Below are 15983 nucleotides of genomic sequence, written 5' to 3'. Positions count from 1 at the left end.
GGAGGGAAAAAAACGTAGAAAATGGTTTTCTAAGTGAGAAGACGGTGACATTGAAAGAAAGGCCACAAATGGCTTCAATTGAGCACTTGAGAATATCGATACTGCTGAAAACACAATACAATAAAAAGCAATCAGGCATGAGGTTAATATAACATCTGCTTGTCATAATCTATGGTAAAAGCCAAGCAAGAATTACAGTTTCAAAATCCACTCCGGCCCGTGATTGTTGACTGTGCACTCAGTTAACCTCTGCGCTTCCCCTTAAATGTTGCATTTGGGACAAAAAACATCCCCGGATTTCAGAAAGATGGACTGTGTGCTTTCCCAAGTCTCTCAAAACTTGTATTGGAATTTTTATTACGATTCTTTGGCCAAAAAAGGTAAAAAAACAAATAAACAAAATTAGGAAAGAATTTGATTGATAGCGTTTTCATTCTATGTCAATAGATAATATATTTTTATTAACGTGATATCTTTTTGACACGATAATCGCAAGAAAAAATTGGATACTGTGCGCCGCGTTGTTTATAGACCAAATTCATTTGCGCCCATTTGTGGCTTGCTGGTCTAAAAAAGAGGTCCATTGTTGGCATGTTGCTATTTTGAGGAACTGAAAATAGACTACGCCATAGACCAACTCAAACCTGGTCTTAAGTCAATGCAGCACTATGCTTTTGCTTATTTAAAGAGCAGGTTAGTAAGATGCACCTATAGGCGGGTGCATAGGGCTCATATATTCTGCTTATTACACACAGAAGGATGCGCAACAGCACACAAACATGCCGAATATTAAAAATAAGTGGACTACAGTGTAAAAAGATTATTATCGTGTGCATAAGAATGGTCTGCTTGTGCGCACGGGCAGATGCGTTTCCTCTCTGGAGAAGCGTCTGGTCTTTACTCTTGCAAATTCCGCCGTGTAAATAGCGAATCCACCATGGTGCAAACCCAACTGGCTCTTGAAGGGAATGGGAGATGAGACTCTGATTGGTTTACTGCACATTTTGCCCAAAGCACACCTATGACTCATCAAAAGAATCAAGACAACCCGTTTAGACCATGCGCCCGGCGCACCGAACGTTTTCCGTCGTTAAACTAGCGAAAGTGTATTCGGACACGCCCTGCACCTGCGCCATGCGCTTTAAACCATGCGCTAAGTTCGTTAAAATAGGGCCCCTAGTATGAACACGATTCAAAATGTGCATTCTTAGTCTGGCCACTAGGGGTGCCGCAGTAGACATTGGCACAAACTGCGTTTCAGTACAATTAAAATTTTAGGTGAAATGTTGTCATAATGAAACTGAAAATGTTACTGATCAAGTAAGCTCCAAGTGTTTATAGCAAGCGACATAAATAAACAATCTGATTACTCTGGTTTATTCAAGGTGATAAAACACAGCTTTTAATATTTGGTATTATACACATTTAAAACCAAATCTCCAAATATACGTTTTCCGCACATCTCTACTGTGTAGCTATCCGTCACTCTTTGAAGCCTTTTTTACTAACATCTGAGATGACGTACAAGCGTGCCATTCTCAAACCACACACAACGAACACAACGACCACCTTTTATGCATATTTCAACTGCATTTTAAAACGGAACTAGATGGAAATGTACTTACTGTAGTGTAGATATTCGATTTCGCAGGGATATATAAACAAAAGTTCGCTTAGCATGTTTCAAACCTGGGATTGTTTTATGTGCGTTTTAACTATAATTATAACGAAGTGCAACTTAATGATGAAGCACTATTTCTGTGTGAAAACGTTATAAGCACAGATTCGGTGAGATTCACTCTCCTTCGGCCACCAACGTCAAGCCAATAATAGCTTCATCAGGATGAACAAAGTGAAGTTTTAAGGACAAATCCCACATTACAACAACCCTGTGTAATTATTTCATGTAAAAGCAATGGTGTCAAGTCGACTGTGTGTGTGTGTGTGTGTGTGTGTGTGCATGGAGTCCAGAGAAGCGTACTGCCAGCGAGAGGTTAAAGAGCAGAACCGCTCTCTAATAGAAAAAGCAGAAAACAGGAGATGTGGGAAAAGCGTAGCGAAAACACCTGTTTGACTTCACTTTCTGAGCTGAAAATCATGGCTTCTTAAGGAGTCCCAGCGGCAGCTCCCACACGCGCATAAATCAAGCCAAAGTGTTTAGCCCGTAGAACAAATATTATTCTGAAAGATTACTGCAAAGAGCTTTAATGGGGACTCGGGATAAATGCACATCAAATTTCAATTTAGACTAAAGCGAGAACCTGTTCTCTCCATGATGGATGTCTGCAATCACCTGTCTGCATGAAAATGTTCAATTGTGAAGCTTAGCGTGAGAGTCACTTTCAATTGAAACTTCTTTTTGCGGGGGGAGATTGTAATCTTTTAAAAAGGTTTATCTTAAATGGACTTTTCTGTAGTCATTTGCTAAATAGTTTTGTGTATATAGTTTCCGAGTTGGCTAGCCTAGCTAACAGAGACGTTCACAGAACTTTGGCTAACATCTAAAGTTACCCAAAGCATTTTTGCGGTAACGTTAAAATAGCTTTTCTTAACTACTTTGCTAAATCAAAATCATTGCTAAATATTCTACAAATGCTATAAAAACACTGGTATGAAAATATTATTTCTGAATGTTTTAACGTCCCACTAACGTTTTCATAACTTAAAGGGGACGTTCGGAGAAAATATTTTTGAAAATGTGTATTTCCAGAAAATTTTGCTTTCTCGCAGATATTGTTTGGTGGTTTGTTTATATTTGCCCGATAATATTTATGTAAGAAATTCAACTAAAAATATTGATTCTTGGTGTAAACATTTCAATACAGTAGTTTTGAGTACATTAAATACACTATTATACCACAATCAGCTCGCACAGACTGCAGGAGCGACAAATGCCATATTACTGGAAAAGGCGCTCAGCGTGGCCATTTGTAACCCTATCCCAGAGTGCACTGCTGCTACCTGTTCTTTAATCTCTATTTCGTTCAGCCTCGGCAGAATCCCACAAAGAAAGGACTTGGGTTTCGCCTGTAGTTATTCATGTACCGGCACACGGGACAAAGAGATTTGGCCACTTCAGGTGAAAATTGCCGTTATCGAGTGGCTCTATGGTGACGGATTAGGCTGGCATCCATGCCCATGCCAGCTCTTCCATTAAGGTGCCCGCAGCCCTCTATATATAACTATCCTGCTGTCTTCAGTTTCTAACAAAGAAGGAACATTCAACGGCTCCGGGAGGACCTGTGACGGAGCGTGCGACTATGAATTGAGAGGACGGACGAGAATACAAACTAGAAAGATGACGACTCGTCCGTTGACGTGACGCAATATCTGATCTCGATGTCATTGCAAACCTGTATGACTTTCTTTCTTCTGCAGAACACAAAAGAAGACATTTCAAGAACAAGCAACAATTGGACATCTCTCAAAATATCTTCTTTTGTGTTCCACCACAGAAACCACATGAGGGTGAATAAAAGATGACAGAATTGGTACTTCGGGTGAGCAGAACCCGAGCTGGACCGCCGGACTCTACATCGCAACAACATCTAGTCAATACGTATACCCGTGGCCAAGCAGGGCTCAACTGAAAGAAATTCAATTCAACTATATTGCATTTGAGAACAATTCAACAAGTTATAAAGAGAGCCATTCTCTATCACATTTACATTTGGAAATGCAGTGTTGTACGCAGTGTAATATCGCCAGGATTGGAAACAAAAATGAAATGAAGCATCTTTAACTATGATGTACCAATGAATGAAGGACATTTTTACAGGACCATGATTGATTGTATTGATATCGTATTTACCTGATCAGTGCATGATATAAGCATCACCATCACGCTGATCCTGCACACGGGCAAAATCCAAAACTCCATCTTTAAAATCCAGTTCCAGACCCTAAAGGATGTCAGTCAGATGCCAGCCTGGAGACAGACAGGAATGCATTTTAAACGCATTACAGGTAGACTCTCACTTGCATTTGCTCAATAACAGGTCTCTCCAATACCAAGAGAAAGGTGCGAGTGTCCTGTCCGTGCGTGGCATGAAAACACTGCCTCTCTCTCTCAGGTATTCTGCATGCATAATGCATCAACTGTAAGAATGCGGTGTAATCGCTGGTACGGATCATTTCTGGCCAGCAGTGCGTGTCACAAATGCCCACATTGACGCACCACACACCGCTTCAGGATTCAACCGAGAAACCTGGATGCTGAGATGCTGTGCGCGCAAACAAATCAAAGTTGCGTTAAAAAGAATCAAAGAAAACATCAACCCGTTGTTGTTCTTAACAAACTCTCGTTTATAAGCAGACAATGCGGACGGCCTCACCTTGCCGCGAAGTAAACTCGTAGATTCACATCGTGGAACGCGCGCGCGCGTCGCATCAGTGGTCCTCAAGAAGGTGTCGCGTCGTTACGCGGCGCTCGCGGGGATCTCGCAGGCGGTCAGACCGGAATAAATGTCCGTGAAATAACTGTGAGTTTTATTGTCTCGGCGCGGGGCTGCGCGTCCTCGGGCTGCGTACCGCGCACTGAAGTTCGTGTGATGAGCGCTCGCGCTCGCGCTCCGCTAGGCGTCCCTGCACGAGACGTGTCTTCGGCTGACGGACGGCCCGTTTCATCAAAGCCAGATTGGGATGTTCGGTTGAAGTCGTTTTTACGAAATAACAACACATTTAGTCATTTAGCAGACGCTTTTATCCAAACATCATTTAGATGATCTTAATTTGGCCCTATTTTTACAAGTCTAATTCAAGCTCAAGATGTAAAACAGTGTATTCGTGACGGGCAGAAAATGTTTATTATAAGGAGCCTATACCACCGTTCGGTTATTCCTAAATATTTCATACGTCATGCAGCCCACCACATGTGTCAGACCCTCGATCTGATGAAAGGGTCGTCTTTAAGCTCATTTCTTTCGTTTCATTCTGTGAATTGACTTTATTGGCAAACCTTTAGTTCCACCATCACTGCTCAGACAGCAGCACAGTATCTCATGTCAGCTTTTATCATTCATGTGCTCTTGGAAGTGATCAAAGCGTTTGCTGTGGCAGAGCTTATCTGTTTAATATGAAGTACGGCAGGGATGAGAGGCCTTCACCTAGTCAAAGAGAAAAGGGATGGTGCGCTTTTCATTATTTAAAAGCAGATGCACAACAACATGTCTTGAATTAATGGGACTCGATTTAATATTGAACTGTATAGGAAATCATCTGAAAGTTGTTGTATTGTTTTTTTTTAAGAGACAATTAGCCAACCATATTTGATCTATATGGGTCATTTATTAACTCGGATACATTTTATCACTTTCATCTGTAATCATTTGAATGACTTTCCTATGGTTTATTCATGTTATCACTACAGCAAGCAAATTCGTGGACGTTTATCCCCATCTGCTGTTAAGAAATTCATGCTTTAATTTTCAGTTTTGCAAACAGTTTTTAAATATCATCTTCCTGGCAGTCATTTAAAGGGCAGATTTTCTAGAGATCATTTCTGCGGATAATCTCACGAGTATTTGACAGCGCACGTCTATCATTCTCTTACACCTCCCGTTTGTTTAAGAGACTGCAACTACTTGACCATCCACCGGGTGGCGTTGTGCGACACTGAGCAAACATGCGCATTACTGTTTATTTCATAATTAAACATTTAACTTCGAAGGTCTTTTGTGTTTCTAACCGACAATATGTTCACTGTAAATATGGTGACGTTGTTGGGCATTACTGTCAAGAGCCTCGCTAAAATAATCTTATTTTAAGAGCAATATTTGAGTTGGTAACAGGGTTCCTAAAGCTGAATCCTAATAAGCGTTGTTTCGTAAAGAACCTTTATTTTTCAGAATAATCAAATGAGAACTTAAAAAAATTTAGCCTTTAAAAGAAACGAAATATGGGTCATTTATAAATTATTAAAACGTCATATAATCTAGTTATTATTTACTCACCATAACATCGTTATAAAGCTATTTGCAGTTAGTTGTCTTGTATAATACAAAAAACGATATTTTAATAATATCTCGGGGTCCTTGTGTCACATCTTTTATTTTGAATGTTTCGTCATTTCCTGTCGTAGTCATGTCTGTGGTCTTTGTAGTTCCTTTTAATTGTGTGTAGTAAAAATAGCGATTTCTTCAGAATTAAACAGAATGGAGCAGAACTGTATTGTGTATTCTATTCAGCCGATCTGTTATTGGTGGAAAACATGTTTTCGGAAAGTGTTATATTTAGACATCAACACAAAACAAGCAATGTAAACGAACAATATATTCAAAAACATTAGGAAGGCAAGACATACTGTATAAACAAGGACATAGACAATAAATACATACAGTATTCTTTAAAAAGAAGTTAGAGTTTATATAAAATGGAAGAGTTTGGTTCCAAAATTAGATAACTCCTTTTAAAAATATGCTAGCATGTTTTTATTGTGTTAGTTAGCTGTATTTTTTGTTATAATGGTTTAAATCAAAACAAACCAACTACAGTTTGAATTATTTTAATTGGAATGCACAATTCTTTATATATATATATATATGTGTGTGTGTGTGTGTGTGTGTGTGTGTGTGTGTATAGCAAATATACAATTATCAGTTGAGGATTGGTACAAAAAATATTTGGGCGATCATTCAGAACATCAATAAGAGTCATCTGATTTCTGACAGTTGTGGTTGCTATGAATTGACATGGAAATGTTTTGAAACATTCTCTTTAGTCCGTGGAAAATTGGACAGAGTGAGTAAATCATGACGCAAGTTTAACCGTTGGCTGAAGTGTTTTTGCCGATGCTTTTGTTGAACAACCTTTTCTTCACGTTAAAGTTTTGCAGAGTTGACACTTAAAGAGAACTCTGTGTGTGAAACACTTCTCACATCTCAAACCATCAAGCTATACAACTGTTTAAAATCATGACAGGGACGGACCAGTCATAAGCTTGCAAAGTACTTCCACGGTACAGGTGTGTGGTTTTTGCTAATAGGCCTCTGTGTTGAAACCTCTTGGTGCAGATTTGGTGCTTACTCGAAAATGGGAGTGACTCAACTACATTACAGCTGTGCCACCGGTTCCAGGAAGAGATGGAGAGGCGGTGCTTTGCGGAAATCATCTGCGGCTCAATTAAAGATTTTCTGGATGTTGTGTTAGATCACATCTGGATTGCTTCTGCGGATCATGACAATAATACCAGCGGTGTCATTTGTATATTTGATCAGGTTTGTGATGAGCTTGTGCCGTGTCAGTTCTTGTTTCTCAGTTTCTGTGCGTTGAAGTCATTTCAATGATTCCTTTCAAATGTAGTGTTATGTATAAGTGACAGAGCTATTCGGTATTTTTAACATAAATACATTCTTTATATCAGGATGATGTGATCACATCGTGAACACAGTTTTGTAGAAGAATGACAGTCGATATGATTTTGTTCTTGTTAACTGGTCTAGATAGTGTTGATCTGACCTGCACTAGTTACCACAGTGATCCAATCCATACGCTTAAACACATTTGAATTACAAGTGATGTATTATGGTGACTTTTACAGCAAACACAATGTTAATAGAATTTTAAGGTAATTTATAACACCAAAGAAAGCATTCACGGTTCACATTTGCGCTTTTAATGGCTTTGTAATCCGAGCGTTTCTGTTGGTTTGCACTATTCAGGATTGTCTATTAATGGCATCCATACTGTTCGGTTGAGCGATTAGCATTAAGACAACTTGAAGTGCTTGCAATGCAGTATAAGATGAGTTTATAGGTTGTAGGTAGGCTTTGAGTAAGTGTAAATGTCACAACGCTCATCCTGAGCATCCCTAAAATTCACTATGCATTTTTGCTGTCAGTCGCATTTTGAACAATGACCATTCTTTCAAAGTCAAGTATTTTTAAACTCTTCTCTAAATCTTACCAATCTGAGTGTCATTCAAACTCATGTCGCTACAAATCCGGGCTTTGATCAAAATCAGGGCATCGCTATGAATCGAGGTATCAGAACCAATTCAGGGTCTGAAAGGATTTCCATCAAGTCATTGTCTTGTTACAGTCACTACACACCTGTCTCCTTTTTCTTGTTTTTGCACAAAAAGTCCATTGCTAGATGTGTTTGTCTTTACAGGACAGGGAATCTGGAGTCGGACACTTGGATTCGTTGCATTCCATGTCCTGAAAAGATGAACGTGGTAACGCAAGGACACCTGTGGTAAACATAATGTGTATAAGTTAGATTAGCCAACAAATTCGGAGTTCTACCAATCGACAAGAAAAGCTGATAGGGAACACTATCCAGCAACACTCACAATGGTCCAGAAGAGGTAAATGGTGAACAGGGTCATTGTGAGAACAATAAGTCCGATAGCTTCCATGCCGTTGCTGTAGTAGAGATCCACGGCCCCCTGCACACACAGCCAGCCGGATAAACTGGCTAATGGTGTGATGAACAGAAAACAGATCACGTCTCCGCACAGGGTTCGTCGCTGGTGTCGCATGGCAGGTGCCGTGAACCACTGCAGACATGAAAACAAGAAAGATTACGGAGTTATTAGATTTAAGAAGGGTAAGTAGTGACCGTTTGACCTGCACGCTTCCTCTTCAAAAGGGATTTTGAACCAAAAATGTGAGAAGAACTATATTATACTTAATAAAAAAAAGAGTACTTTTTCAAGAACGTATTTCAAAAAGTCATACAATATCTTTCCTGACTACTTTCCTGAAAACAAATGTTCTAAATTGAGTCAATTCGCAATGGAAAACACACTTTTGATATTCTGTTTCACTCGGAATTGCATCAGAATACAGACGTAAAGACGATCACGACTTCCGTTTCACAGCGACTTTAATAAGTCAACATATGTGTTGTCCCTGGACAACATCCATTTCTTTATTTAGATTTTTGCATCATCTGAAAGCTGAATGAGCTTTCTATTTGTGATTTTGCTGCATTCCAATTTAATTGGAAATTTACAAAAAGATTTAATAGAACATGATCTTTACTTCATATAACGATTTTGCGCATTAAAGAAAATTCGCTAATTTTTACCCATCCAATGTATTTTTGGCTATTGTTACAAAAGTTCTCGTGCTACTTACGACAGATTTTGTGATCCAGGGTCACATTTATTTCATTATGTGTAAATCTCTTATAATGAGGATGAAATGCACTCTTAAGTATGGTTTGCTGTGAGTCATCGGGTCTTGCTGTCATGCAGGCCGAATATGAGATAAGAGCGTTAATGAAGAGGAATGCCGAAGCAGGAAAGCGTTTCTCATCTAATCTTATTTTCCTACTGAGTGGATTATAGTGTTTAAAAGGAGCTGAGGTAAAACAGAGCAATGTCAAAAGTGTGCTTAAAAATGATCCAGGACTCAAGAGTAAGTGATTTCACATGAGGCCGCAGTTCTTGAGAAATAGTTACGTGTTAAACAGCTGGATATATACGACGTCTTGAAACCTCAGTGATGAGATTACTAAAAGTGCTCAAAACCCGCCAAAAATTCACACATAATAAATGAGACCCAATTGTAAAGAAACATATGAATGTTGCATTTTGTATTGGAACTTGGTGAACTATGACACATCTATATGACACAACTATAGCATCTTTGCTAGGTTTGATCTGGGAGGAGATTGCAGCTAACAAATAACTCAAAGCTAATTTATTGATGGTTATTCCTCCAAGTCAACTTTTAGCCGTGCGAAATGTTACGAAGTGTTTCACTGAACCTTTGGAATCAGCCTGACAGATTCACAGTGCAGTGCATGTCAGCTACCGTTCGACGATGCTTGTTTCCATAGCAACAGCAAGTACGAGAATTACAGAAAGTGCAAATCTCCAAAACGAAAGCATCCCCTCAAAAAAAATTCCTATGGCAACAAAACAATGTGCTTAACAAAGGCTGAAGTGCTACAAATACACAGTGGCTTGTGCGATGTCATCATCCGCGAAAACAAAACTTGGCGAGGTACATAAATATGCGACTTAGGGTCTGAAAATGTTGTCTGTCGAAAATAAGTTGGACTGGGTACACTGTTTGACAATTTAGAGCCGAATCCAGGATGGCGTCTGAGTTGAGAGACACACGATCGCTTTCTTGAAAACGTGTTCCGGGGATCCCCCTCTGTCTTTTTGAGATTTTGTTAAATAACTAGAATACAGGAGTTTCACGGGAGAAATAACATAAAGGGAGGATGGTGGAAGATGGCTGTGAGAAATTGGAGACTGGTATGTGGAAGATGCAGGCAGAGAGAGAGGACAGCCTCGCGGCAAGGCATGAAAGCAGAGATAAGGAGAGAAAGGCAGAGTGTTGTTTTGTGAATTTTTTCTTAATTACTTAATACGCATCCGACTCAGTGTGCAGTGTGTGCAATCTTTTTATGCGTGACAAATTTTAATGACAAAAACACATGCAAAAACGTCTCACAGTGTGTGCAAAGACCTTTATTCTACATTAAGTGGGGCTTTCGTGGCCTAATGGTTAGAGAGTCGGACTTGTGACCAGAAAGTTGCCAGTTGGATCCTCAGGGCCGGCAGGTAACGACTGTCAGTGTACTTTCAACTACACAACCTCCATGGGGGTTTCGCTTTTTCTGAAAATCAGTAAACCTGTTGCTGTTAAGAAAAGATTTTTCATCATTTTCATACCTCATTTAGTGGTTTAGGACGTTTCTCCAGAGCGTACTGATAGTGGCACAGCTCACAGTGGCTGGTGCCAGAGGCCGTGAGCCAGTGCTCCAGACAGATGCGGTGCACCACCGCCAGCGACCCGGCACACTCACAGGGAGATAACAGATCCCCCGCACTGCTGCCCTCATGGCAGATACGACAGAACAGCTCATCCCCGTGCAGACTGAAGAGAGAGCGACAAAGGTTTAATATTAGGATATTTACTAATTGGTTGGCTAGTTTGATGGTTACACCACTTTTAGACACTGATAGTATATTGTTGTACTAGCTAAAATTGAAATGCGCTGGAGTAAATGTGATGGTTGAAATGGTTGTAAGCGTTCGTAATGTTACTTTCATGCAATTGTTTCTCCACGTTATGGGCACAGGTTGATGATGATAAGGGTAAACTTTAGAAGGGCACGTCAAGAAACAGTTGTTTTGTCCCCTACACCCTTCAACCCCTTGAAGCTCACTTCGGAGGGTAAACTCCGCAAAGGGATCAGGGTGCCCTATAGAATGGAACGCAGGGTCTGAGAGATGAACATCCAGGTAGGAAACTCCAACAGGGTAATGTGTGTGACGAGACAAATTTTTATAAACCTCCTAAAACCACGGGCACGGCAGGACCTACATCTTCTTAGCCAAAGTCAGACACCTTATCCATTAGGCCACGAAGTCTACAGTAAACTCGATCCTCATTGAACAGTGAGTGTGTGGCCATTTAAATGACTCAAACAGCTGTTCTATTTATGTTAGCATTAAAAACCAATGCACATCCCGGAAACGTCATGTAGGGTCAACATCCAGGAGGGTATCTTCGGTTGGGTTTATTACAACTGCAACAACCACTTGCCTAGACCATCAGTGTGATGTGACTGGTTTTGATTAAGCCCTTAAAACCACAACCCCTGCAGGACTCAAACCTGGAATCTTTTGTCTTTACAGATCAAGGTCTGTGACTGCTCTTGGTTGTGGATGAAATTAGGGAAGCGCAATTCTTGTTGATATGAATTGTGGACATTAGTGAGTGGATCCTGCTGGGGTGGCAGTTAGGAGGTTAGTTACAACTTGCAACCTCCTGATCAAAAGTCTAACACCTGGCACTGCCCAACACCTGGGCTTTGTGGACTAATGGATAAGGTGTCTGAATTGAGGTTCAAGTCCTGCCAGGGTTTCTTGATTGTGGTTAACAGGTCAACAAGCTTGTGTTCTGTGACATATGCCAAACAGTCCGGCTACTCATGGGTTCCTAAATTGTACATCCACATTTAAAAACATCATGTTGTCTTTGTTTGAATGGCCAATTTGTTTGAATTATCCCAATTTTCATTCGGAGACAAATGGGTTTGACTTACTTGTTGCCCCCCTGTAGAGGAACCTCAGAGCAGCAGTTACTGTGAACAAGCTCCTGTGCTGGATCTATGGAGGTGTCAGCCTGATCCCCATCGATCCCAGCGGTTGACTCCTCACATGGCATGACTTTTGCACATCAGGCTCACTCATACCTGGAGCTCAAATGCAATCTGAAAGAGAGAGACACACATGAAATAAAGAGAGAGTGGTGGAAGCCTGGCTTTGAGACAGTTCACCCAAAACTGACCTCTTTTATTATTTATTTAGCCTAATGTTTCTTTATTTAATACAAATACAATTTAATGTGACCAAAACACCAAAAGAGCACCGTAAAAAAGCACATGATATAATGTAAAAGTTTCAAAGTAAATTGACTAAATAGTACAGACCTTTTGAACTAATGGATAAGGTATCTGACTTTGGATTAGAAGATTGTAGGTTTGAGACCTGCTGGGGTTTTACTTTTAAGAGGTTAATTCATCACCTGCCCAGTGATGATGGCCTTTCCAGTGTGCGTAATGAGCTTCTACGACAACCGAGTGCAATTGTAGCTAAACTACTAAAACATTGTGTAAATATCGTCATCAAACATACTGTAAATTGTTTTTGAAACTGTCTGCCATATATAACTGCCCCTCTAGATTGATCTTTGTGACTTGCTATGAAGCTGTTTATCATCCACTTCAGGGACCTGATCACCCTGTCGGGATATATCCCTTACATACAGTATAACGCACCTTTGGGTTTCATGATCTTGAACTTAATAAAGATACTTACAAATATAGAGCTAATGATATTAGCTCAAGCTATCAAGAATTCATGCATTTATCTTTATGTATGTGGCTCATCCAGTCAGATTTTCAGATCCCATCCATTCAGAATCTGAAATCTCTGTTATATAATATGTCAATATACCATATGATGGGAGCTTGAAAACTGGATACAAACTTTGTTTAGAAAGAATAATTCTCACACCATGACCACTTACTGTCTATAAAACTAGAATATTTACATCCATAAATGACCAAAGATCAACGGGTGTCCAGATATTCTAAAATTCAGAAACGTTTGGGTTCCATATGGAGTGTCCATTTTTACAAACCCTCTGAAGCATCATTGAATTCACAACACTATCATACATGCTAGAGACCAACAAGAATCAACATCTGTGCATACAACCCACCTAAAACATAATATCAAAACATCTCAAGTTAAACTATGAAGACACCATTGAACAAACATAGTTTTTAGTTAAGATGGCAACTTACCGTCGGACAGACGCAGTACATCCAAAACTACCCATAACACAGACAGTCTGAGAAGTAGATGTAGTCTCTCTCTCTTTCTCTAGACAGATTAGCACTGAGCTCAAGGTCGTCGGTGAGAATAGCTGGGGATTAGCTGTAAAGAAAGGAAAGCACAGAGCAGATAATGGGAAATCCCTCTCACATCACCGTTGGTTACACACCAGGCACCTCCTTATTCAAGCTTTTTTAATCCAGTTAGGTTCATTCCCCAGAGGTTATGCTGATCGAATGCAGTCTGAGCTTTGACTGTAAACTTTTGCAGACATAACAACAACAGCTACAAAAGTGTTGCCGGCTGTACCTTCTACACCGGATCTAATTGTAGTCCAAATAGCGACTTGATCTTTTGCAAAAGACGGTTTCATCTTGTTTGCAGGTTGACACTAAAAAGGAAGCATGTTTAAGATTTCCCTTTCTTCAATTATGTATTCATGCAAAGATGGTTTCCTCCATTTGGGGTGTACATTTGAACCCTTGACCCATGAATGGCCCAGATCATAATTCTCATAAAAGTTTGGAAAGATTTTCTTATGATCTGATCTCTTTTCATATATCAACTCTAGCTTAGCCACTATAGACAAGTGGTCTATATGAGGGACTTTCACTCGCCCCATGAATCTCTCTCTCTCTTTCTATCCTCCGTCTGGCCGTTCTCTTTTCTTTCTGTGCTGTGGGCTCTAATCCTGTCTACTATTCATGCCTCAGCAGCTGGTTAGAATGGCCGTCGGGGGCAAGGCATCAATGTGGATTCCTACATGAACCTCGTGAAGGGATGAATAATTCCTTTGACACCTTTCAGACGTTTACGGGAGAGCCCCAGACGGCTGGGATTACCACAGGAATACAACGAGCGGCTTCCTCTTTTTGTGCGATGTAGTGAAGCGAGTATGAGGACTGATTCATTAAAGAGTCGCATTGCATTTGTGAGAGTATTCAATTTAATTTAATTACAAAATGTAATTACAGTCCAAATTAAGTTCTTTTTTTCAGGTTCAATGCATTAATTAGGTTGACTTCATTCATATTTATGTGATTTCACTAAATTCAGTGCTTTATTTGACTGTTGCCACAGAAGGTTATGATATCGATAGTCATGATCTATGCAATTCATCTAAACTCAATATTGAGGGTATACAGTGCCACAGGGATGACACATTTTTGTAGACAAAACCTCTACAAGATTTTGGTTTAAATGTATGCAATTGTGGATTCTAATGGTTTTAAGGGTGATAAGGCAATTGTATTGGTTTCAATGACAACTAATGGTCTCTGATGGTACAATATGTGTTGAGTTTTATTGGTGGAATGTAATCTGGTGGATGGGAACCAACAGAATGCAATTAAATCCTACTAGAATAAGACCAAATCACACTACACAGAGGAATTTTGGTCATATGGTCATATTTGTATAGTTTTGGTTTAAATCTTGGATAAGTTGTTAACTAAAGGGATAGTTCACCAAAGAACTCTCTTATCTTTTACTCACCACCACGCCATCCCAGATGTACGACTTTAGCTGAACACTATCACAGCTTTTCCTGTAATGCCACACTGGATGGTCCCCAGTCCCTCAGCTCAAAAAAGGCTCATATGTCCATCATTAAATGTAATTCACTTGGTCATAAGAAAACTGGATAAACTGCATTTAAAGTTACTGTACAATACACATAAATACATTGCAGTGAATAATTGTCCTTCGAGCATAAACATGTGTTTAGATTTAGACTGTCATTTTAATTTCTTATGAGTACATGAAAAGGGACTGAAAGAATACTTTCTTTTTATAGGTTCAACGATGTGCATTAGAAATGGCACACTAAAATAAAAAAAATAAAAAGATTTTTTACATACTGCTTGGAATTAATTATTGAAATATTAACATTATTCTTGAATTCTGCCTCATATTCATTCATAACTCTTAGACCAAATTTCTGAAACTGTCCTGTGATAGAAATTGGCACAGACACCCGTGACAGCTCATCAAGCTCAAAGAGGAAACACTCGCTGCAAGAAGCCTTCCTGGAGCAAAGACCCGCACCCGCACACACACACACACATAGATCTGCTCCTCTTTGTCTGGATGTTCTATTTGAGAGCTCAGACCTGGATCTCTGTTTGATATCCGAGGGCGACTTCTCTGATAAAGTCTCTGATAAAACCATTAGTCATGGTGGGTTTCATCATTATCAACCATACGAGTCAGACCATCAGTGTGGAATAACATTTATTTTGAACTTGATTACCTCCGGAAATATCACAAAAAAATGCTGTTCAGTCAACAAGGTTGGGGTCATTGTTTTCTAGATTGATTTTGAACTTTCTCCTGGTCACGGCTACACAGAACAGGAATCTAGTCTTTTGGTAAAGCCACTTTTTATCCAAGGCACCTTTGAAGCTTTACATTTAATCAGTACATCTTTTCCGTGAACCTTTGAACCTGGAATCTCTTGCCCCAAACTCTCTTGCCCTTTGACATTGACTAAGAGGAAATGGAACCCAGCAATTGAACCCAGCAACAGCGGAAGCAGATGCAAAGGCAGCCCCTTTAGACATAAGGACATCGTGGGACAAGTTCAACATGGCAGAGGGGGGCATTAACCACACCCACATGGCGAAAAGCTACACCGAAGGTTCGGAGTCAAGAGGAAGCAAGTAGATGCACCAGA

At 39.9% G+C, this 15983-nt stretch overlaps 2 protein-coding genes across 3 annotated transcripts in view; both read right to left on the bottom strand.

Annotated features, from left to right (window-relative positions):
- The window catches only part of adamtsl3 (ADAMTS-like 3), a 102450-nt gene extending 97873 nt beyond the window's left edge, over positions 1-4577 (bottom strand). Inside the window, exons 1-2 of one of the 2 annotated variants that reach the window (XM_079460268.1) lie at positions 4335-4577; positions 3812-3928 (exon numbers count right to left, since the gene is read on the bottom strand). In XM_079460268.1, coding sequence (XP_079316394.1) covers positions 3812-3880 — 69 coding nt within the window. In that variant the 5' untranslated portion in view covers positions 3881-3928; positions 4335-4577. The remainder of the gene's footprint in view (positions 1-3811; positions 3929-4334) is intronic. The other variant, XM_079460267.1, reaches the window with a different exon arrangement.
- A 1451-nt stretch (positions 4578-6028) lies between these two features.
- LOC306900936 (E3 ubiquitin-protein ligase MARCHF3) lies at positions 6029-13374 on the bottom strand. Its single transcript, XM_079468318.1, has 5 exons — positions 13279-13374; positions 12013-12180; positions 10634-10838; positions 8291-8497; positions 6029-8188 (listed from the first exon to the last, which is right to left on the bottom strand). Exons 2-5 carry the CDS (start codon positions 12132-12134, stop codon positions 8021-8023), a joined length of 702 nt encoding a protein of 233 aa, XP_079324444.1. The 5' UTR covers positions 12135-12180; positions 13279-13374; the 3' UTR covers positions 6029-8020.
- Positions 13375-15983: the final 2609 nt, after the last annotated feature.

The sequence above is a fragment of the Barbatula barbatula genome, assembly GCF_947034865.1.
Source record: "Barbatula barbatula genome assembly, chromosome: 1".
NCBI lineage: Eukaryota > Metazoa > Chordata > Actinopteri > Cypriniformes > Nemacheilidae > Barbatula > Barbatula barbatula.
This window is presented reverse-complemented; position numbering and strand designations above follow the sequence as displayed.

Excerpts from the sequence above, each read along its gene's own strand:
- LOC306900936 (XM_079468318.1), bottom strand. The coding sequence starts at position 12,134 with ATGCCATGTGAGGAGTCAACCGCTGGGATCGATGGGGATCAGGCTGAC. Across the intron at positions 10,839-12,012 it reads CCTCTACAGGGGGGCAACAA|TCTGCACGGGGATGAGCTGT; the intron begins GTAAGTCAAACC and ends CTCTCTCTTCAG. Across the intron at positions 8,498-10,633 it reads GTCCTAAACCACTAAATGAG|TGGTTCACGGCACCTGCCAT; the intron begins GTATGAAAATGA and ends TCATGTCTGCAG.